This window comes from Osmia bicornis, chromosome 2 (genome assembly GCF_907164935.1).
Source record: "Osmia bicornis bicornis chromosome 2, iOsmBic2.1, whole genome shotgun sequence".
Taxonomy (NCBI): Eukaryota; Metazoa; Arthropoda; class Insecta; order Hymenoptera; family Megachilidae; genus Osmia; species Osmia bicornis.
In genome coordinates, this window is record NC_060217.1 from 1582230 (window position 1) to 1606272 (window position 24043).

Here is a 24043-nt window from a genome sequence, read left to right on the forward strand (position 1 = left end):
TTGTCTCTCTTACAAACATATTTTTTACCGTCTAAGACAAACGTAATGTCTTTTTCCTCTCAGTTGTCCACCACATGTCTCACGGTTAGCGCACGCACATCCCTAGCCATTTTGCCAAGTGTAATACATGAGATAGAAGAGGGACCGGAACAGGCAGGCACCATCCCCTGTGATGAGAACAATAGTGTGAGGCACCATCTCACCCTTAACATTTAAAAACTGAAGTGTCATAGCGACTTAAAACCAAAGAGAAGAGACAAAGCACACTGAAAAGTGAAACAAATGCGAACACGAAGTAAACGCGAACGATACTTTATAGTATATATTAGAATAGCGATGTTCTCCCACTTCTTGCATCCTGCGATAGTCTGATATACGCTTACGTCAATTAAATAGGTTTCTATGATGCTTAATATGCATAATATCTTGATGGCTACTACAATAGCCAAATACACTAAGCGGGTTAATGAGAAATGTCAAGAGTCACGATCATAATATCAGAAGTCGCGTTATCAACAAAATTAACACCTTAACGGTTCCTCCTTTCTTCAATTCACAAAACACTATTGAACTTCGCATCGTCAACACAGCACGTACGAACCAAACAAAAGAGTCTTAGAAAGATTAAGTTAGCCAAACAGTACCCTAAAAATTCTAAACTTTAACCCTTTGCACTCGAGGGCTCCGGAGCGGAGCCATTTAAAATTTGTCTTCAAACTCGAGGGCTCCGCTACAGAGACAATGCAAATAATTTTTAGTTTTTAACATAAGGACAAAAACAAATCGTAAAAACTATTTATAGGATATTTCGCTTTTGGTGAAAAATAACGGTCGCGGCTAGCGGATTATTATGCTCTCGATAACAGCAGACAATTGCGGTTTGAGCAACATTCCGCATTCCGCAGTTGGATGCCATTTAGTTAAGTCCTGTTATTCAGCAGTAGAGTGTATCAGATTCGAGTTTATCTGTTTTTTTATATTTTGAATTCATATTTATATCCCCGATATGGCAAATAAAAGAAAAATTTGTGAAAATTATAGTGATATTGAAAGTAGTAGCGATGAATTAGAATTTGAAGTTTAATTGCTTCGAGTTGCTGGTAATATGAATGAAAAAAAACTTCGAGTGCAAAGAGTTAATAATACATAACTTTTGAAACAAGGAATTTCGACACTCGAAATCGTTACATTTAGTCTACATATATTTATTGAATACAATCAGATCATGCAAAAAAAGGTTTAAAAAATGCTGCTCCTAAGCGAAGTTTAACCCTAACTGTTACAATACCAACTTCCGTGAATAGGCTCCCCCTAGATAAAGCATTAGGCACTAGAATTTAATTTTTTTTACCTATTTGCAAACATTTATTGTAAATCTGCTACAGCATTCAATATAGCTAAGAATTTAAAAAATGGCATTCACGAAAAAGGTACTATTCTGAAAATATAACTCGAACATTTTGCAACCAGAAAAGGGGTATGACTTCTTCTAGTTACATGGATCACCCTGTTGGTTTGAAAAAGGCGTACTCGTAGTGTTAATATCTTCTAAGAACGAATCAATTTCCACACAGAATCACATCCGGAACAATCCAAAGGATAATGTACCAAGGTGTAGTTTTTAATCGAAGGGACGTGGTACTGGTTTTTCTGATGTTTGCCGACCTCCCCGAATAGCTTCATCCAAGGGAGTTAATCCGAAATACTCGATTCAAGGATAAAAGAAACGAAATGTATAACTCTGACCATTTCCTTCCACCCAATTTCTTCGTAAGACTTTTCACCTTTCTCGAAGCCCGTGAAAGGATTTTTATAGAGTGCTTATGGGATAATAAAATCGATTTTACGTTCGCCACAAAAGCGAAGCACGCGAGGGAGGTGTGTTCGAGGGTGATCAAAATTTTCGATACACGAGACTATCCTGTGTCCCATCGTGGATGCCTTTAAAACTCTGAATTATTGGGCATTCTCGAGCCGCGAGGAGAAAAAGATAGGGGATGCCTAAAAATGCCTAGGACGCTATGAGGCGTAGCTAATTCCATTCGTTGCTACTTCTAGACATGTTCTATTGTGAACACTGCCACGGTGAGACGCGAGTTTTAACGTGATTACCGTAGAAATTAATACGGGATTTTGTCGAGACATCCTCGTAAACAAAGAAGGTGAATCCTATAAATCCTATGAATGGATTTATTCGTGAATGGATATCAATCTTCGGCAGTCGGCTTCCTTTAGTGTAACATTAAATATACTTCCTTTAAGGAAAATTAAATAATGTATTACTTTTTCAAAATAAATATTATAATTCGGTTGTATTATCGTCAAACGGTATTACATAAAAGTATTACTAAATAACAGAACTGAATTAAGATTTCTGAGGCGCGGGGCAATCAAACTTTCAAAGCTCTCTTGGCTCATACACTTTGTTCAAAAATTGAAATTTATTCTAAGTAAAATTGAATAACGTTTAATTGTAAAGAAAAAAATATTTTTTGACATAGGAAATGGAAAGATTATAAGAGCGGCGTTGCGAAATAGCACTTATGATATATCAACTTAAAGCTTAAAGTTATATGAAAATAACAATATCTGTAGCTTGGTGCAAGAAGTATGTTCAAAATATGTTTATATAAAATCATGTTCAAATAATTTCTGGCACAGAAATTTCAAATCTGTTTTCCAATATAAAAACAGAGAATTAATGCTTGTGCTATTTGTTGATGGACATAAATGTTCCATCAATATTCATAATACAAAATGACAAACAATAATCTATTTTTCCGTTGAATGATAATATACACATCTATTACCTATACTGTATAATACTACACTAGTAGTCTAATCATAATGTAGTAAAATAATAATTGCAAATATCTGCAAAAGGGTTAATGTGAAATCTATTGACTTTTGCTGAGATATTCAAAGAATATTATTTGATTATGTTTTTGTAATATATGTGAATGGAATGATAAAAATACAATAAAAATTTTAAAAATATTCAAAGGCTGCAAGGTAGATTTATAAGATCTACTAGAGTAGATCAAGTAGGTGTTCGTTCATAAAAATCTGGTTCGTGGATCACACGCAGGTAAGAAAAAGAGAAAGTGGTATTAACATAGAGAGCAACGTGGCTCGTTTATTAGAGGGAAGTGTGAAACTGGCTTCGTGCGTGCGCGATTATTTGCATTTCCATTAGCGCGACAAACGTGCGGTGAACGCACAAAAAGCCAGGAAGAAGCTGAAACCAGCTGCACCGGTGACTCGTTAACGACAAGACCCTGTTATTTTGTCCGTCGATGGGGTGGCGGGATTAATTGCTCTACCGATCTCAGAAATGTTCGTGCGAGCTCTTGTAAGAATCTTGGGAGCCTTTGAAAATTTCACCTTCGATTACATTGAAGACACTGAAAATTTCATTAGGTAGCATTTCTATTTTAAATAAATCTTATCCATTAATTTTCACAATATTGCATTAACCCTTACGATTAGAGGGTGGACCGCTGAAACAACGATAATTTAAATTTAATTTTATATTCCATATCAGTGGCTCTCAACCGGAGGTACGCGGAATAGTGCCAAGGGCTACGTTAGGCATTCTATATAAAATAAGAAATTTAATTTGTTTTGCTCTTCAAAAAATAATTAGATATCTATTATTTTATTATAAATTTATTTTGCCTACCTCATTAGCTACATTTACAATGTACCTAGTTTTATTTATTTTATGAATATTTTCTTTTCTGTTTCTTATATAATCTTATATTTATCTTCTGTATTTCTTAATATAATTTTTATAACCTTTTTGTTTATAGAATAATTTATATCATTTTTTCAGGAATTATAATCAACAATCTGGAAACATAATATCATGGAGAAGTCTAGTAGTACACAATCACCGAAAATCGTACAATATTATTTTACAAAATCATTTCGCGTAGAGCCGCTATTAATCGACTGCTACAGTCTTCGCAATTAACGGCCCCGGCTTTCTTTTTATGGGCGTATCTGAAAGAACTATTCGAACAGAAATTAGAGGAATTCAGTTACAAACATTAAACTCCACTATGGAAAATGTCGTCGAAAGAGTTTGCCTATGCGATGGAGAAAATGAGTGACACTTAAAGGATGTAGTATTACCTATATCGTATTAGAGAATCTTGAAGTTTTATACTTTACTAGCATCCCCGTCGCGGCTTCGCCCGCTCTCATAAATAGAAAATTCGAGAATTTGAAGTAATAATTGTTGTATTATTTTTTGGTGATCAATCTCTAGTATTTCAGAAAAGTAGGTATTGCTGCCTGCAGAAACAGTAGAAAAGCGGCGACCCCATACTACATAACGCGTACGTTGTCACGATCGCACACGGATAGGCAGAATTCAATGTGATAGTTTCCACAGTTTATTAAAATAATATAGCCTATGTCACTCCAGAGAAGGCAAGGAAGCTACTGTTAAAATTTGGTATCAATCGGGTAAGTAGTTTTTGAAATTTTTCTGTACATACAAACAAACGCTGTCTCTTTATATAATAGTATGAAGTATGATAATTAACTAACAATGAATAAAAAATATAACCAATAAAATAAGTTATTAACTATTTAAATCTCTTCGCGACACGCTGTATAAGTACTATTAGAATGTTTGTGATTTCATTTACTAAAAAATAAATGTTTGTATTTCTGGTAAATTTTACTATTGTTTTTGTCAAATAGCCTCGCGATCATTAATAAAGAGTTTTTTATTTTGCAATAATAAGAGGTACTTCAAAAAAAGGCTGAGCACCACTACTCCACATTATTTGAATTTTCTACTTGTAATATTTTCTTTCAATATTTTTTTGCACAATTGTTGCAGCTCCATCATTCGAGGGTTATATATCCAATACCAGTATTTCTAATGAAGCAAGTCGAAGAATTTTAAATTTCATCCTCAATGGGTTCCATTCTATTTCTTTTTTCACGATGCTATATGGTCACTTGTGTAACGTCACCCTTACTTTATGTGCGTTTCAAATTTGCACGGATAATGAAATGCTAATTGAATCGATTAAATGCAGAGTGGCGCAATTAACGTGGTACCGAATGTTCTTCACGGTGTTTGAAGATATATTGGAGAATAGAGTAATGGGAAAGAATAAATTTTGATGCTAAAACGTTGGTTCGCGTTATTGCTGTTTTATTATAATGGGGATGAGTATCTTAATTTATTGGTTTTTTACTTGTTAGGTACTTTAGATCCTAAATTTAATAACTGAATTTCTCAAAAGTTATTATCCAACTAGATTTCTTGTAAATAATCTAATACGAACAAATTTTTTATTTTATAATGTTAGTTTCTTTATTTGTTCTACGTCAAATTAAAAAAACAAACAAATAGTAATGCTTTCATGACTATGGTTATAATGTTTCATAAAACAGTTTCATTCATTCAAAATTTTCACAACTATAAATACCTATAGTTATTACAAATACCTTCTAATATAAAATTATCTACAACGATAAACATTATTTTGGATAACAACAATTTAATAGTTGTCTTGAAAATAGATTAAAAAGAAATTAATACAATTTTAAAACAGTTTATATGTTATAAAATCATACTGATTTCTTGATTTTTTTAGATGTACGAGATCCTGAAAATTCCAGGTATCCGATACTTGGATCGTGTTGAGAATTATTTCAGTCGAATCGTGACCCCCCATACGGGCACTGTGTTTCGGAACAAATTTTATTCAGCATGACCGTGAATTGGAAGTGTTTATAAAAAATTGCATCTAATTCACTGTGAGCCGACCAAATATCGGGTACTCCAAATTTTCGAGTTCTCGCACATATATGTGGGCGTTAAGTCGAGGGGGCGAGAGGGTTTTGTCTCCCCGGACGCCTTTTGTTCGGGCCGGGGACCGCTAGGTGACCGCGAGATGATCGGTAACAGTCTCGCAAGTGGTCGCCCGGCATGCGGTTCGAATACATATATAGAAGTTCCGAATTGCGGTATGATAGGTGTCAGGGGCAGGAATCGTTTATTGTCAGCCCCACTGACGGGTCTGACAGACGATCCTGAGACAAAATGCCATTTTTCCGTCGGCATCCTACATATACATATACAGTGGGTGATCAAATTACATATTAGAGCCATGGTATGAAAAATGGGTTTTTCTCGTTTGTGTAGAAATAGAGCCACAATTTTAAGGTTTTTATAATCCTCTACTAATAATGTACAGAAAAATACTTATAAAAATAAACAAGTACATTTATGGTATAAGATTATACCGCCGCCTTTTGCTGCAATTACTGTCTCAATTCTTTTCGACATACTTTCGATGCATTTTAAGCAATTCATTTTGATTGCTTTATTTCTGGTCCATACTTCTATCAAACGTTCAATCAATTGACATTTATTACTAATAATAAATATTTCCACAAATTTTCGATGGGATTGAAGCCCGGAGAATTTCCAGGCCAGTAAAGAACTTTCACTTTTTTCAATTGTGTATCATAACGTTACAAGCATCATTACATCATAAAAAAACGACAAAAACTCCATTTAACTAGGTTTTCATTTAAGAATTAATCGTTTTTATGTAAAATCATCATTTATGCGAGTGGCTCTAATAATTTGATCACCCTCTGTACCTTCGCGAACTTGATGGGACCCGATCTAAACAATGCAGACCCAACTCGACCCGACATTTTCGAATTCTCGTACGACTCTAATGTTTAACCATTTAACTGCATTCGACGTGTATACACGTCAATCCAAAACTTTATTTCGGTGCGGTTGACGTGTATACTGGTCGTGCAAAATAAAAAATTACCATTTACTATAAAAACTCCAAATTGGTAGGAAAGGTAGGAAAAGGGAATTTAGAATGTAACGGTCGTCAAATGGCCAGGGCGCGGGCGGGTGGAAGAGGGTATGTTTCAGTCATGTATAAGCGCCTTGTAAACCCTAAGGGGAAACAATAAACTACATACATATAAAAACTCCAAATTTTAATAAGAAGTAATAAAAATGTCATTTAGTGGTATTTTTCCTTTATATCACCAATAAAACTGCTATGTATTTTATAAAAAAAAGTTTGATTATTCTCTTTGATATATTAGATAGATATTCGTCATTGCTTGATTTTAATTATGCATCTCGCGAGGGATTTTTAAAACTAAATTCCGCAGTTAACTATTTAATAATATAAAATATGATATATTTGATTATATTTCAATGAAGATAATGACAAAATGACGAAAATATTAACACCTAAACTGATGTTCAGCAAAAAGCTGCTCGCACAGAGCGAAGGTACGAAGATATGAACAAAGGGGTCTCTATATCCCCTACCTTAGCGAAGGTGTTAACATGTTGACTGTCGTTGAGGTTCATTTTTTAATTGAAAACTGCCTCGTTGGAAAAACTATTTCAACGCGCAAGAAGATATGTACATTCGTCGCGTCGTTAAAGAATTTTTTCTTTCAAACATTTAAAAATCGAAAAAGCAACGTGTGATATTTTCTGACTAACTCACCTTTGTCCCGAAGGTTTCTGAACATATGTGGGTTTCCTTGGCGTAGCGAAGGGATGCTGTTTCTCATCACTTCCAGCTCCTTGTCAGCTAACACGCGTCTCTTCAGTCTCGCTGGAATATCACCGAAATTTACTTATTTATTTAGGTTATTCACGTGGTTCGGTTGATCAAAGAAAAGAACCGTGGTTTCATTGCATCGTCATTGCCAGTTTGTATAGGGAGGTACGCACGTCAAAGCATCGAGGAAAAGTTCTACAAAATCACTTGTTTACAGTTCGAAGATCTATTTTAGCCACAAAGTGCATGCATTGAAATAGAATGATGAGACATTTTTATTCTGAAATGTTTCTGTTTTGATAGACAGACAACTCTATATTGTGAAAAGCATAGCGGATAATTTGGAATGAAAGAACTTGAATTTCGATTTTTGAATAGACAAATGAATTGTTATAAATGAAATGGTCGATTTGTTTATAAAATCTGTTATAATTATAACTTCGTAAACGCTTCGTTGCATGATTCATTTTAAACAATGAAAAATCAAATATTTGCATAATATTGAAAATTTGCAACATTACGTAACATGATATTATTTACAATTACTAAACACAAGAAATACAAACAGTTAATTGAATATTATTTTACGTAGCAAAACAACATAAAGCAACGAAGGATTAAAAATAATGTTCATTAATGAAAGAGTACCCTTAACTATAGTATAGTTAGATATATAGTTTTTACAGTCACGAATCAATTAAAATTATTATTAATGTAGTATGTTGTTTGATTTCACTAAATTAATGGCAGTTAATTTATGACACCAAATTATAATGACATTGTATGGTACAAATCAAATATCTATTTGTTCTTCGTATAATACATATATTATGTGACCAGAAAAATTAATCTTTTCTAATTTATTTATCATTATGATTGTGTAATGAATGTTGAGAAGTTGTAAGTTTTAAAAAGTCAAGTAAAAATTTTTCTAATATTTTACAGTGCATGCAGATTACAAAAAAGGTAAGTTGGAAAATGTTAATACAGATTTTAAAAAGTAATAGTACACGATTTAATATTACCAATAATCTTTTTTAGTATTTATCCCATAAAAAAAGCACTTAATATATACATATATGTTTCTTTTTTTCAATAAGAAAGAAACATCTAGTAATGAATTAATTTAATTTTGTTCAACTATTGAAGTTAATATCTTTTCAGTTGCTATTTTAAATTTAATTATCATGACTCTTTAAAAATAAAGCGTCAAGTAAAAAAACAGAAGGGACACAGAATTTATTTGCACACCTAATATTTAACATTCTATGTTCCAGTACATAAAAATACTCGTATTAAACAGTTTAATAGGATTTGAATGGTACGAAACAAAAGGTAGCACTGGAATGGTGAATATATGCTGGAAGAAATTACGAGGGCGTTTGTTGTCAAAGGCAAAGACGAGTTATTATCGTAACCTGACAACGTTAATGCAATTCAAGCAAATTTATATGTATAATGCTTACGTCTCGGTTCTGCTTCGATAATGCTGTCGAGGAAGTCCTGCGGTGTCATATACAGTTGCCCATCATATTCGACTGATGCAAATTTTATAAACCTTCTTTCTCTCATCGTCAGTTTAACTGCCTTTTGAGCCTCATCCTCTCGCTGTGAACAAAATGAAACAGAAAGTTGAACTGTAATCTTTGAATTGTACATTTGTAATAGCTGCTTTTCACTGTTTACTATACAATATGTCTTAACATTTTAATGGCCGCATATTCTATGAGATCAATTTTTATATTAAAAAAAATTACTAAGAGAATCATACGTCTGAGAGTTTCTACGAGATTCTTAATAATATTAAATGGCTGATTTAAAAACATTAAAAGTCTGATGCAATTTCACGACATAAAAGTATGTGTCGTAATACACCACTCGTGATATATCAATTGAAAATTTAAAGTTTTCAGAACAATTGATTACAGAACAATTATAGGAAGCCAATCTAATTTTACTGTCAAATTGAATCTTAAAATTTACTAATAATGATAAACTATATATTATACATAAACTCTTCATAAATATTAATAACGCAAATTGCCTAATTATTAAAGAATTGTCTTACTAATTACTATGTTCAATACACAGTAAAATAGTTAGCTAATAATCAACTTTATGTTAAGAACATTAATAAAAAGTTCATATGACCACTTTTAATAAACTTTAAATTTTAAGTTGATATATCACACATGAAATTATGACAAACTTTGTTCGTTTCAAAATTAGTCACTGTTTATATTAACAATATTGATGAAATATTTATGTGGTCATTTTCAGCAAACCTTAAGTTTCATAGTATGTACTATTTTGCAATACTTTTATGTCATGAAATTGTCAGTCATTTGATGTTATGAAATCGGCTATTTAATATGCAACCATCAAATATAATGTATGCCACTAAATTACCAGTTTTCAAATTGTAAATACAGAATATATAGTAGAGTAAATGGAAATAAAATAAAGTTCATCTTCCCCAAAAATGTATAAATACAGTAAAACCTCTATAAGTCGTCACTTACATGGTTTTTACTCCGCTTAAGTCTTCACTCCGTTTAAGTCGTCAAAATCTCGGTCCCTTGAGTGACGACTTATCGAGGTTTTACTGTATTCCATTGGCTAGAAATCAGTTTCATGGGAAACAAAAGAGCACCAAGGAAAATCATATAGGGTACCGACCCCTCGGCCTACGGCTTAGAAATGGTTATAATTCTTCATTGGGGTGCATTTAAATAAAAATGGCTGAAAAAGTTAGTCAAAAAAGTGTATGGACGCCGAGTTGACGTTTGACTCTTTGGAGATCATTTTCTCAAAAACTATTATAGGTAGCGCCGCACTCTCAATTGCATTTAGTAGACTTTGGATAACTATCCAAACTAATGCATATTTTTAGATTTGATCTAATGCGCCTCTTTGATAGATTTTCGGAAATGGTCATCTGATCATGGGTCCTTTTTGGCCATGTCGGAGAGTTGAACCGGGCCAGTCTATATACCTCAAAGTACCCCTAGTCAATACCTACAAATGAGGGGATTTTGAAAAAAATCGCCTCGTCGGAACATATCGTAAAATCGCAAAATATGTTTTGGGAAGCTTTTGCAACAATATAGTTCTACTCGTTGATATCTACAATTTGATACATTCCAGTACAACATTTTCTCTGAAAAAACTGTTTATTTTTGAAACGAAACTCAAAAACTTGAATTTAATCTAGAAAAATGGAATACATTCTTCAGTTCATTTCAAGAACGTCGCCTTCATCACTCTCTTCCACATCGTATAGACTGGCCCGGTTCAACCCTCCGACATGGCCAAAAAGGACCCATGACCAGATGACAATTTCCGAAAATCTATCAGAGGCGCATTAGATCAAATCTAAAAATATGCATTAGTACTACTATCCAAGGTCTACTAAATGCAGTTGAGAGTGCGGCGCTACCTATAATATTTTTTGAAAAAATGACCTCCAAAGAGTCAAAGGTCAACTCAGCGCCCATACACTTTTTTGACTAACTTTTTCAGCCATTTTTATTTAAATGCACCCCAATGAAGAATTATAACCATTTCTAAGCTGTAGGCCGAGGGGCCGGTACCCTATATGATTTTCCTTGGTGCTCTTTCATATGTAAAAAAATCTTAATAATTCAATCACACTGGCCAGACTCCCCGAAAGGTTAACTATCGATACACGAGTGAAACATGACTATGAAAGATTGTCGAATTTCTAGAAGGGCGAGGCCCTTTTGTTGGCTTCCTTCGTATGAGCCTCTACGCCCACTTTGTGGCTGATTACTTTCCTCCCACCTATCTGCTTACCTACCTATCCAGGTAATATCCATCACGTATATTTCGCAACATAAGCTGCCGTTAAGCTTTAAAAAATATGCATACAAGACTGGTGTAACGATGAGAATTTGCGATCTCGCCGGCCATGAACACTCTACATGAGACTTTCTTTCTCAAAAAATCAATTTCCAAAGCTTGTTCGTTTGATTAACGTTACATTCGAAGTGAAGAAATTTCTCTTATTACGGAAAAGGAAACAAGATACATTCATAACTAAAATAAGAAAATATGTTCATAACTAAAATAAGTATGAATCAGATATGACAAACAAAAATAATAATTTTAATTTAAATCATGTGGATACTTTTAACCCTTCCTCATGATCCTAAGATTAAAAATCTAAAGTTACATAAAGTTGCCGTCTCTAAATACGTTCCTATTAAAAAGCCCAATTACGATATAATAAAAAGGCAAGAATGATAAATCTCGGAAAGTTTCTAAATTTTCTCTAAAGCGTGTTAATCGTTGGTCAAGGTCAGTCATGGGAAGAAGTAGATACAATCCAGTCTCTTACGAAAGAAACATCGTTCCAGGGATACGATCTCACGATTATTCATTGAAAAATACATCAGTGACAGAGGTGGAGGAAAGATATTTCCGCGAGAATGAATTTACGTCGTGGCTAACTCATAAATCGTTTCGTTTTCTTCCCGTGGTTAATGTGCGGCGCCGTCGATTTATGGGATACCAAACGCCGCCGTTAGGTCTAATCTTCTTTCGTTAGAAAGAAGCAACGAAAGTGCCGGTGTCTTTGTACAAATTGCTACCGGCTAAACTGGGGCCACCGGGAACCACCATAAACATGGTCTTCTGGTTTCGGAAATTAGGTCTTCTGTGATGTGGTCAAATAAATAAAATTCTTTTTCTGATTCAATGCCCTTTAAAGGAGGTTCAGACAATCAATTACCACTATTTCAGTATTTTCAATATTACTAAATCTGAAACTGAAGACATTTTAAATTAATTATAGGATAAATACACTATCACCGATATTACTCTAATTTTTTAATCCCATAGCTCATTAACTATTTCTCTTTTTCAAGACAACATATAAGGCATTCAGTGCAATACTGGCTTAGCTAATAAAAATTTAAAAAAATGACATTTTTGATTTAAGTACACTTGCGATCAAATCAGACTTCCCCAGAAAAAAAGATAATGTTTCAAGTTCTTTACATATGTATACACATTCCTAGGGAAAATGACAATAAAGGGGGAAAAATTTGAATTAACATTCATTTTGTTATTCCAACTTTTCAATTATATACCAACCTATTAAATTTTATAATATTTAATAATTAAAAATTATCATATTTTTTTCTAAATTGCTTTTAATATTAATATCGTCAAAATGAAGATTTTGAGAATTCTTGCTTCTTGTATATCGCTATTTTTCCTAGGGAAGTCTAACTTAATCGAGAGTGTACTTTGTGTTTTTTATGGACACTGGAAAGTTATCTGTGATAAGTCAGAATAACGAAGAATTAATTATCACGTAATGTAAGTGTTAATTACTCAAAAGTTATTGTTCTGAGGTCAGGGCTGTGTTGTGCTGAATGCCTCATATCTTCATCTGCCTCTTCAGCAATGATTACGTCAATGATCCAACCGTGATAAGACAGTGTTAATTTCAGTCAAGAATGCTTTTATTAATATTCCAACCAAGATTTTTCCACCTTCGTACAAACGTCTGTTGGCATGTCTTTGCGTGTCTACCGAATCCAAAGGGGTGTTAGTCTTGGCATGTTTTCGGTTCGTGGTAATGACAGACACCATGAACATTATGCTAAGTGCGAAACCGGATTTCTTTTTCTTCCAATGGCCCACTGCGTGTGATTAAGGCCCGTTTCATCTGCACTCGTAAACGTTTGCCTCTTTCTTACCCCGCTGACCTACCCACCCGTATCGGTTGTTATAGTTTTCAATAAAGAAACACGCGACCAGCTCTCTCCTGCTGCAACAATTTTCTCCTGGTTCCAGCTAAATCGTTGCCCGCCAGAGACGATCGTATCTGGCGAGGATCGTTGGCAAAAGTCCGATGATTTTTAAGGACACGGTATGCCATGATCTTCCCTCAGGCGAGCTTTCAACTGCTCCTTGTTGCCAGTATGTGATTTAGTTCTTTTTCCTTTTTTAATAGTTCTGTAGCGGATTTTTGTTTTTATTACTTGTATTGATTGAGTAGATTATATTAGTCGTAAACGTTGATTCCTATGTTGGTATACAACTTTATTAAGCTAATGATTTCATTTTCGAAATAATTAAGGAATAATGATAGTAAATTGTATTAATGGTATTCTATCTTTTTCTATGAATTACATATTAGTTAACGTATCAATTTGCGTTTGAGTCAATTTTCAGAAAAAGTTCGTTTCTTTCTTTCCCAAAAGTAACGAAAAACAATGTAATTAATAATTATCTATGATCGAATGTTTACGTGGGTATTGAAAATTAAAGCTGAAGCGATCGATGGAAACCACGTGGACGGCAAAACACCTGCCTACTGTTGATGCACCAATGCACGTGGTTCACCACGGTGCATAATGCAATGGCGATTATAGTGGCGCCGAGATTGCGGCAGGAAATTGAAATCAGATAACAGCTTCGCATCGGAATACTACCTTCCTACAGCTACGTATTTGCACATGAATAATTTAATTGCTAAATTTTTCGTGTTTACCCTCGGGAGTTTCTACCTGTTAACCATCTAAATATATAACAAAATAAAGTAAAAATTCTATAGTAAAACTATAGAAAAAGACATTCAACACCGATATCACCGATTTTTGGATACGTTGAATAGAGAAGGGCCTTATTCAAAAGTTATGAAAAAAAGAAACTTGTATTTCTTACATTACATTGAGCCGAATATAAGCGTTTAAAAATGGATAATCACTGTCTAGTAATATGTTCCCATCACAGATTTTAATATTTTTTCTTTGAAAAATAATAAAATTACTGGCATTACGCTAAAATATTTCGCCTTTAAAAAATGAATTAGGTTAAGTTATAGTAAATTAATGATGTACGAAGGCGAATGTACGATGTCTTGCATTCTCATAGTTATGCGGTCAATATGGTATAAAAGAAGTAACTTATATTAGATTAAATATAATGTAATATATTTAACTTTTTTTCTTTTCTTATAACAAACCTCGGACAAAGTGCATTTTACTTAGGACCCTTCTCTACACATATAACACATCCAAAAATCATTTGAATCGGTGTTAATGCCCTATTTTAATGGTTTTACCAACAAGTTTAATTTTATGTATGATTTTCTACGATTTTTAGAAATTGTTTTATTAATTGGAAACATTGACTGATAAATTGTTAAGTAATATACCCTTTCTATAGTTATGTTCACTTTATATATTTGATAAAAATGCACTTCGAATGTAAAAGCACGTTTAACAGTGTGAAATGAAAAGATAATTAAAACAGATTTATTCAGTGCTCCATTTGAAAAATTTCTATAAAATCGATCTTGAAACGCTATTTTTTAATGTGATTTTTACAGTTCATTAAACCTAGATTCATTGAAAACTAAGTAATAACCGTATAAAACAGGAACCGTAAAAACATAAAAGAAATTCTTTTTTTATGATGCAACGATAATGGAAAAAATTTCATCCTAGTTATTTAAAGACTCGGAAATCTTCGAGTTTTACACAACTCAAATAAAAATTTAATTTTTCCAATTAGTGCACATAATTACCATTCACGTTTTCTACAGTAAACTAAAATTTATATTCATGGAAACCTCAGAAACATACCATTGCAATGAATCAATTCTACTTAAATCTTCCTGAAACTATAATCAAACAAACCATCAGCTTAACTTTACATTCCCATAAATCTAATTTTATTAGTTTACTAGATGTGAACTGCGAACCATTTTACGAGACGTTTGTGCTGATTAAAGATTTCTTCCTGAACCGTACTTCACCGAAGTACCCTTAGTTTGTTGAAACAAATTACTTTCAATTAATTATTCCTAAAAAGCGTTATATAATTTACATAATTTTTTTAGAAGAGATTGAATATTATATCATCTAAAAAATATTAAAATGTGAATTTTTGCTATGTTTTCAGGAAATTGATTGGAAAGAACGGCGAAGAAAACTGCGTCAAACATAATAATTAAAGCTCTAATTAGTAAAGATATGAAGAGTTAATTTTCACTACTAAGCTCTTAATTTTCTATCTTATATTATTAGTATAACAGTAATGTTTAAGTCCTGAAATTGCTGGTATCCGAATAAAGTTATATGCAGGACAAACTTTCGGAGTCGCACTCGAACTCGAAAAAAATTCCCGACTCGAGTTCGACCCGAATTTTCAGATACCCGCACACCCTAGAAATATTATAAAAATAATGAATAAAATTTGTCAACAATCATACCTCAGTGTGGTAGTCAACTCTAATAATAATAATCTCTTGTTAGCAAAAAGTAAAAATAACATAAAAAAATTAAAATTGAGTTATAGATTCCATGAAAAACGAACTATTTTTGAAACAGCGTGTTGCAAACAATCTAGGAGAAGATCAAGTTCACCTTCACCAGTAGATGCTTGATTATCCATTATACTACAACTGGTAATGGTTCATCAGATAAACGAAATCCAATTATATGACGATGTCCAGGGCTTGCTGTACATTACAGATCTTGCGGAATTTCAATTTATACGATATTTCCTACTATTTATGATGATTCTTCGTTATCGAATGCTTCGCTTGTTCAACGAAGAACAAGAAGATAACGTGTTCAAGAACATTCGTTCCTTCGATCCGATTCAGACGTTCCTTCTACCATCTGTATCTACGCAAGTTTACCTCACTGCCAACAGCTTTTATACTTTGACTTTAAAGTGTACCAGTTTTACGATTGTATATTACTCGCTGAATAATAAAATTTTGCTCGAAAATATTGAGCAATAAAAGGACGTTTTATGGAATGTACTTTCAGTTTAAGGTGGTTTATCAGTTCTACCATACTTGTATCTACATCTTCCGTTTATTACAGTAACATCTTTCGATATAGTGGCAAATAAAATAACGTTTATGTAACGTTACCTAGTGATCCAAGGAGATTTCAATATCAGAAAACTAATTCTGACAGAAAGAGAAATAGACACTCTGAAACTGCTGAATGGTTTTTATATGTAGAAAGATAGCAAAAAGAAAATTGTTAATATTAAATTTAATTGAATGGATGGCATAAGCAATGAAATAAAAATGTTCTATCTACTTATCGTGCATTTTATACGAATTTCCTCTTTTAATCTTTCATCTATGTATACATATTTCTGCTGTTAAAGCGAATTTATTTGGTCATGCAAGAGACGAATAAACAAAGAAAAGAAAAAAATTGCAAAGATTTTCTTGGAAATAATTTTTGGAATATTCACGAGTTCTTTGAATAATCCCTCCATATTCCCTATCTTCCGAAATAAAAATACCTTCTACCTTCTACCTTTTTCCAAGTAAGAAGCATCAGGTCGTATTAAAAATTTCCTTTCCTCGTCTCAAAACCCCAGTAATTGCTTCTGACTCGGTAATTGCCCTCTTAACAAATTGTATCTCATCCGAGCAGCAGTATCTTCCTTAGCATCGTTCATCGTATCTTTTAATAATCAATTTTCTGCCAGCAGCAAGAAGCGTAATCGTAGCGAGATAGCTGAAAGAGGGAAGGCAAAACACTATGCCAGCCTCGGGAATCACGTACAGCCATCTCGTGATACGTTCGACAAGGCTTGAAAAATCTTATCGTTCGAAAATGAAGATTTATGCTGCTTTGACTCTTAATTTCACACTATCGTTTATCAACCTAACGCAATTAAGTAACTACGCTTGATAATTATGAAATGACAGATAGTGTAGTTTACTTAACATCCACATCGTGTACAAAAGGAATAAATAGTATCCGCATACTATCAACAAAATAAGCTACCTAGAAGGAAATCAAGGTTCCTTTCAATTGCTCCATTCTGTAAAACCACAGATTAATTTCTTGGGTTTATTTAGGAACTTGACAAGTATTGATTGCATTTCAATCATTCGATCAATTCTTAAAGAACTTGATATGTAAATGGGGCCTGCTATAGTTGAAGTTGTTAACAGTTCTAGGATAGACCGTGAGTACTATCATTGCGCGGTTCAATGATACGATTCGCGCGTTGTTTTCTAACATTCTCTGGAGCCGTGTTCCGTGTTATCGCCAGACAACACGTCCGTCGATCGCTGTATCGAGATGGTGAAACGACCGTGACGATGTACTTAGTCGAATCTCGGACGAGATAATAGCCGCCAGTGTATTACTGGTTTGCTGTGATTTGTGGCTGTGCCAGAATCTGCACTTGTTCTGTTATTCCAGGTATAGTTATGGATGACTCGTATACAAGAGAACATATGATAGGAGATGATCTGTTTATGGTTGATGCTTTGACAATTTGTTTTGGTTCAGTTACAGTGCAGTAGAATTTGAATAAATGCAACCTTGATGCTTGTAAATGAATATCATTCGAGTAGCAATGGGATTGTTGGAGAGATTTTCAATTTATGCAGAAATATTGCATGATAAAACTTGTGTTACTCTACTTTTCCGAAGCATCTTTTTTTTTCTAAGATACAAGATACAACAAATATTAAATCTTCTACGATTCTGTGTTTTATTTATTGTCAGTCGTGATTTTAATGGTTTCTACTAACAATTTCAGTTAGTAAGATGGTTTTGAAACGCAGTGTATTAAGGTAAGAATATGAAATCGCACATGAGAAATTTGGGATGGTAGATCATATTGGTTTATGATATATTATCTTTGCGGGCAGCACAAAGAACCCTTTGAAATATCTAAATCTATATCTTTGTGCATTTAAAGTCGATTTAAGATATTAACATTATATTACTTTTATATCACAACTTCATTTATTAGTATGAATAATGTTTTATGACGCAGATGTACATTTTCTATTTCTTTATTTGTAAAGAGACTTTTCAGTTTGTTCTATGCATACTCATGGAATATATTAGAAGTAGTAAAATGTTTATACATATATTAAACATAACAACTCAATTCTTATCAATTAAATAATTTTTACAACTGTATAGTTTAAAAATATCTTTGAGAGAATATTTTACATTTGAATGTACTAAAAGATAATTTAGTAAATTAAACATTGTGGAAAATAAGAAAAGCATTTTCTTACAAACACACTCAATTTTAACTTATAACCTATAACCTCAAATGTTAATGTCACATTATGTAACATATTTTTCTCATTAACGGAAAAAAATGAAATCACGTGGTATAATCTATATGTGATGAATTTAGGCTATTCAACACTGGTGACAAAATCATTAAACTATGGGATGCTATATATCAGCGAACATAAACAAATCGTTTACGTTAAATACATCAAATTTTGCAAATTATACTGATATCATTGCGCAAGTTGAAAACTCATTCTTCACATTCAAATCTAGTGTTTATAAAAGTTTATAAACTTATTTTTTCTATACAAGGGAAGATAATAAATCTGTATTTACAAACCTTACGAGATTTGGCGTGTACGACATTGGATTTTGAACATTTGTAGCCAACAAGGAGCACGATAGATACTGCTGCTAATAACCCGGTGCTATTTTTCCATTGTTTCACTTCACTATCACTTCGCCACGAATTGTAAGAACGTGTGACACCACGAAAATGCCGGGAGAATAAAGATAATCGACGTGACAACCTCACTACGGTCGCCATGTTTAATGCAGATAACACCAGCACGCGCATGCGTTGTAAGCCGATTCGCAAATTTATCCCGCATATTCTGAATTTACTTTCGTATTTTATAACAAAGCAAATAATCTGTAATTATTGAGTCAGTTAAAAGTAGTTGTGTTACTTCAAAGTTGTTTTTATTAATTAAAAGTGTACCTTTTATAAAAACTGTTTGATAGATTGTTAAACATTTGTTAGAAAATATAGTAAATTCATTTGTAGAAAATATGTATTCATCAGAATGTGTTCAGAATTAATTCACGGAAGAGGATAACATAATCAAATTATTTAATGACTGAAGTTGAAAGCAATGAGACCCTTACTTACCTAGGTTTATTTACTTAGTCACTCTTGTAGGTTTATTCGTTACATTTAGGGTAGTGGTATACTATTATGAAGGAATAGAAACTAATAATAAATTAATATAGTGTATACTGTACATATTAACAATATTGACATTATAAAATAATACCATAAAATTTTGTTCAATTATTCACTCTACAAAGAAATGTTATCGTATCAGTTAACAAATGTAAAGTTATTCAAACCTACATTGTTTCTCATAAATAAGCTACGAATATTTATGTAAAAATATTTAAGGGAGGGATTTGGGACCTCATAATTTAAAAGAAATTTTGACGAATTTTGTACTTCCTTTGACGTCATTTTACCTTAATATCTTCAATATTATGCTCTAATTTTTAAGCTATTTAAATTTTTAAATTAAAATAATAAAATTTAATATATTTATGTTTATTAAATATAATCTTAACATTCGTTTAAATTTTATATAATATAAAGATTATATTTATATTTATTAAATATAATTATTTATTTAAATAATTTGATGCATCTTGTTATTCTCTACGAAAAAGTATGAAGATAAAAAATTGATTGGTTTAAAAGATAACGTAGAAAGGTAGTAGACACTCCTAGTCTCTTCCTAAGATATCTTTTGAACTAATGATTTTTCGACCCAAGTACCTTAATACTCTTATAGATAATTAAAAAACGCTTCAACTGATGTATAACTAACAAGGGACCTTACCCAATCGACACACGCCGATTTTGATGCCCTTTGAGTATGATATAGAACTCAAAAAAATATTTGATACGTATTTTTTTTTATCGGCAATCATCCATGCTGAAGGGGTGAAAATAGCCCTCAAAGTTGGGGTTGCAAAACATATTTTCTTGAATATCTCAGGAACTATTAGGTATAGGCGAAAAATTCAAAATGGAATTTGTGTGTTTTTGAACAGCAAATTTTTCTATGTAGCCACCTTTCTGATAAATTTATTTGTTTAAAAAATATATTGAAAAATAATCTATTTTTGTCATTTTTTTCACCCTTTCAGCATGGACGATTGCCGATAAAAAAAAATACGTGTCAAATATTTTTTTGAGTTTTGTGTCATACTCAAAGGGCATCAAAATCGGCGTGTGTCGATTGGGTAATGTCCCTTGTAAGTACACAATTCCATTAAAAAGAAATGAAGATAACTTTGAAACCTTTGAAACGCTTCTAGTTTTGGTGCCGACACACGCATCATATGTATGTATAATGCTCTATTCGACGCCATTTAATTTTTATTAATTACATTTTAGTTTATGTTCTACTATTCTAAAGTTATAGCTTGTCCCAGTTACATGAAACACTCTCGTGTTACATAAATTTTGTGTTACATGCAACCAATACGTGTAACACATTTAAAATATGCAAAATGTGTAAAATATGAAACATAAATTAATCAAAGTCTGAATGTATGCAAAAACCCTATGTAAAGGGTACACATTATGTAAAATAAAAAGTTGATTCATTTTTTTTAATCGTTTCTTGCAAAAATATATGTTTACAAAAATATCTGCAATCTATACATAACGCCGTATAAGTTCAACATTACGGTGAATCACCTGATACCAGTTCAATGATCGTGTTTTAACAAGGTATAGAAAGACACGCGAGGCGAAGCAACTATGTCTGTACGATGTGAAATTTGAATGACTAAAATAGCGTGGAGGATAAAGCAGCAGCAAAAGACAGTATTGGAAGGGCGTTATGTAACGAAACGGTGCCATCTTCACCCACGATATGCTGTGACGCAACGCTCAAGAGTTTCGTTCAAGCGCTGCGAGTGCTAAAATTATGCGGGCTAATGTACTCGTACTCTTACTACCGGTTACCCTAGTAATTGACGTTTATTAACCGGGACTACCTGCATCTTTTTTCCTCCTGGTTGCATTTATGCATCGTAGAGTTATAAATTTTCTCCCTAATAAAAAATATTGTAACTATGTAGTGCATAGATAGGGATTAAAGCAGGAAATGATATCTTTTATTTCTCAGGTGTATGATATAAAAATCTTTAAAATGACCACCTTTTAAATGCATATACATACATTTTTTAAACGAAACTGGTTATTCATATATTTTCGTGTATACGATTTTTATAGATATTAACGCTGCTTTTGCTGTTTTCATATTGTGATGAGGTCTGCAAAGATTTTTTTTAAATTAAATATTCCATCAATGGAATGCAGTTTTGCACCTGTTATTTGAAAACCAAATGGCAATTTTTTTTAGCTTTATACATTTTTCGTGTTATGAAATTAGTAAGGATAATATGATTGTAATATTCCATTCTATGTTAACATTTTGATATGATGTAACATACTTACGGCATTAGTATGTAACATTTACGATTCCTCATCCTTTCTTATCAAAATTCAATTGAAAAATACCTGTTTATCGTTAAATTAAAAATGTACCTAAATTATGAACAAATTCTCTTTTTATTGAAAGTGTCAAGCATTATTTATAATGATGAGGTTGTAAATTGTAAAGCTCAATTGCGAGGTATTATTGCTTGACTCGACAACTTTATTTCTAAGGGATTAAAAGAGAGTTGATTGCTGTTATTATAGGGTATATAGTATATTTATTGCTGGTTAGAAGTTGTAATTGAGACTTGTTTTGTTAAGAATACGTTTGTTACAGAGTGATAGTAGCTTTGCTGTTAGAAAATATACATACGTAACTTTTCTTGTTTTTGTAATACGAATATGAAAATGTAATTTATTTTACATCCATTTGAAAAATTCTTTAACGTGTAAATGGCTGTAGTGGAAATTACCGTACGTGGTTAGACACATTAGGTACTTAACGAGTTAACATTAAAAACTTAATATTAATATTTAAGAATGCCTATTTACTTATTTTATTATATAAGTATATTAGATTTGTGGTGTCGGTTATCAGTGATTTTCATAACAATGATTTTATTACTATTGATTTTTATTACTGTAGGTTTTACTAACTCTAGGTGCCTAAACTAATTATAAACTGTAAAACTACGTAAACTATGAATAAAACTATTGTCTATCGTCGCGGATTCGTCGCAAGTCGTAAGGGCACGTCTATTCGATTTTTCGTGATCGGACGCGTCGCGGACCCCCTGCGACCCCCCTGCTATCGGCAGTGGAATCCAGAATATATTCTGGAATACGTCTTTTATTTACTACATTACTATTGATTATTACAATGATTTTATACTATTGAGAGATATTCATGCATTTCAAACGATAAAAATGATATAATATTATATATTTAAAAAAAAATATAACACTTAATTTCATAAGTCTATATTCCGTTTTCTCTTATGTAAATGTTAAATATAGATTGTCGTATAGATCATCGTCCGACTAATAATAGAGGATAGTAGAAATAGTGTTTCTCTACTTTGTAACATTCAGTATATTTTACAAGATTTAGTTGCCAATTATTAAATTAGAATTTCATTGAAGTTTAGTAGAATATAACTTAAAAATTTTTAATTACTTTTACTTTAACCCCAAAAAAATTCATATTTAAAAATTTTTTTAAAATACAATGCTTAAATAGAATATTTATTTTCGATAAGTACTTTTAATTTGATGTTGAAATTTAGTCTAATGTTTTATTAAATACGAGCAAGTTTTTTTCGATAAAATCATGTTTTTGTTAACAATAATCATAACAAGAATACAATTGATGTTAATTTTACATTTCTTATTTTCACCAGAGAATAATGCACGATCATTTGCACGTGTCACGTAAAGTAAGTACAGCAATTAATAATGGTAATTAATAGCGGATACGTCAGTGTCACTTACATGCCGATGAAGCAGCAATACATCATTCATAGTTATCTAGAGTTTATAATTTCATAACGGTTCTTGATTACTTGCAGCAAAGTGCAAATTCTACCTATTTGTAATTTACAATGATTGATCGATCGCTTTTGCATTAACGATAGATACAGGTATCTTGTTTTTATGTTTTCAACAGCATATTGACTCTGTATTAATGCAAAATTGTTATCGACAGGAAGCGACTTCCAGGTGTTATCAATTATTTAAACGGTAATATAAAAATATCTATTTTACACGTAAATGTATCTATGGCATCAAAACAGTATTTTTATATATATTTATAATACAGAATGTCCCACAAGATATGAAAGGTGTGATATTTTAATCGATCAAATACGTTCACGGTTAAATTAGACTTCCACAGGGAAAGTGATGATGTCCCTGGTTCCTACCTTTCTGTGTAAACTTCACCGAGGAAGATAACAATGTAACACAAAGGGCACCATATTTGTAAGTACATATCTGTACATGTATAGTTTTGTTACCTTCCATCATGTATGTATGTACACACATTTATGCGGAAAATTTGAATTAATATTTACTGTGTTATTTGTACTTCTTAGTTATGTACTAAATTTTAAAATACATAGTAATGAAAAATGATTGTATTATTTTGTTTCTAAATTACTTGTAATATTAATATCGTA

The 24043-nt window shown here is 32.2% G+C and overlaps 1 protein-coding gene across 4 annotated transcripts in view; it reads right to left on the minus strand.

Annotated features, from left to right (window-relative positions):
• LOC114876215 (calcium uptake protein 3, mitochondrial) overlaps positions 1 to 19210 on the minus strand; it is a 37858-nt gene extending 18648 nt beyond the window's left edge. For all 4 annotated transcript variants that reach the window (XM_029187448.2, XM_029187446.2, XM_029187447.2 and 1 more), the window contains exons 1-3: positions 18981 to 19210; positions 9047 to 9188; positions 7524 to 7634 (exon numbers count right to left, since the gene is read on the minus strand). In XM_029187448.2, the coding sequence (XP_029043281.1) occupies positions 7524 to 7634; positions 9047 to 9188; positions 18981 to 19187 (460 nt within the window). In that variant the 5' untranslated portion in view covers positions 19188 to 19210. The remainder of the gene's footprint in view (positions 1 to 7523; positions 7635 to 9046; positions 9189 to 18980) is intronic.
• Between the last annotated feature and the right edge of the window lie 4833 nt (positions 19211 to 24043).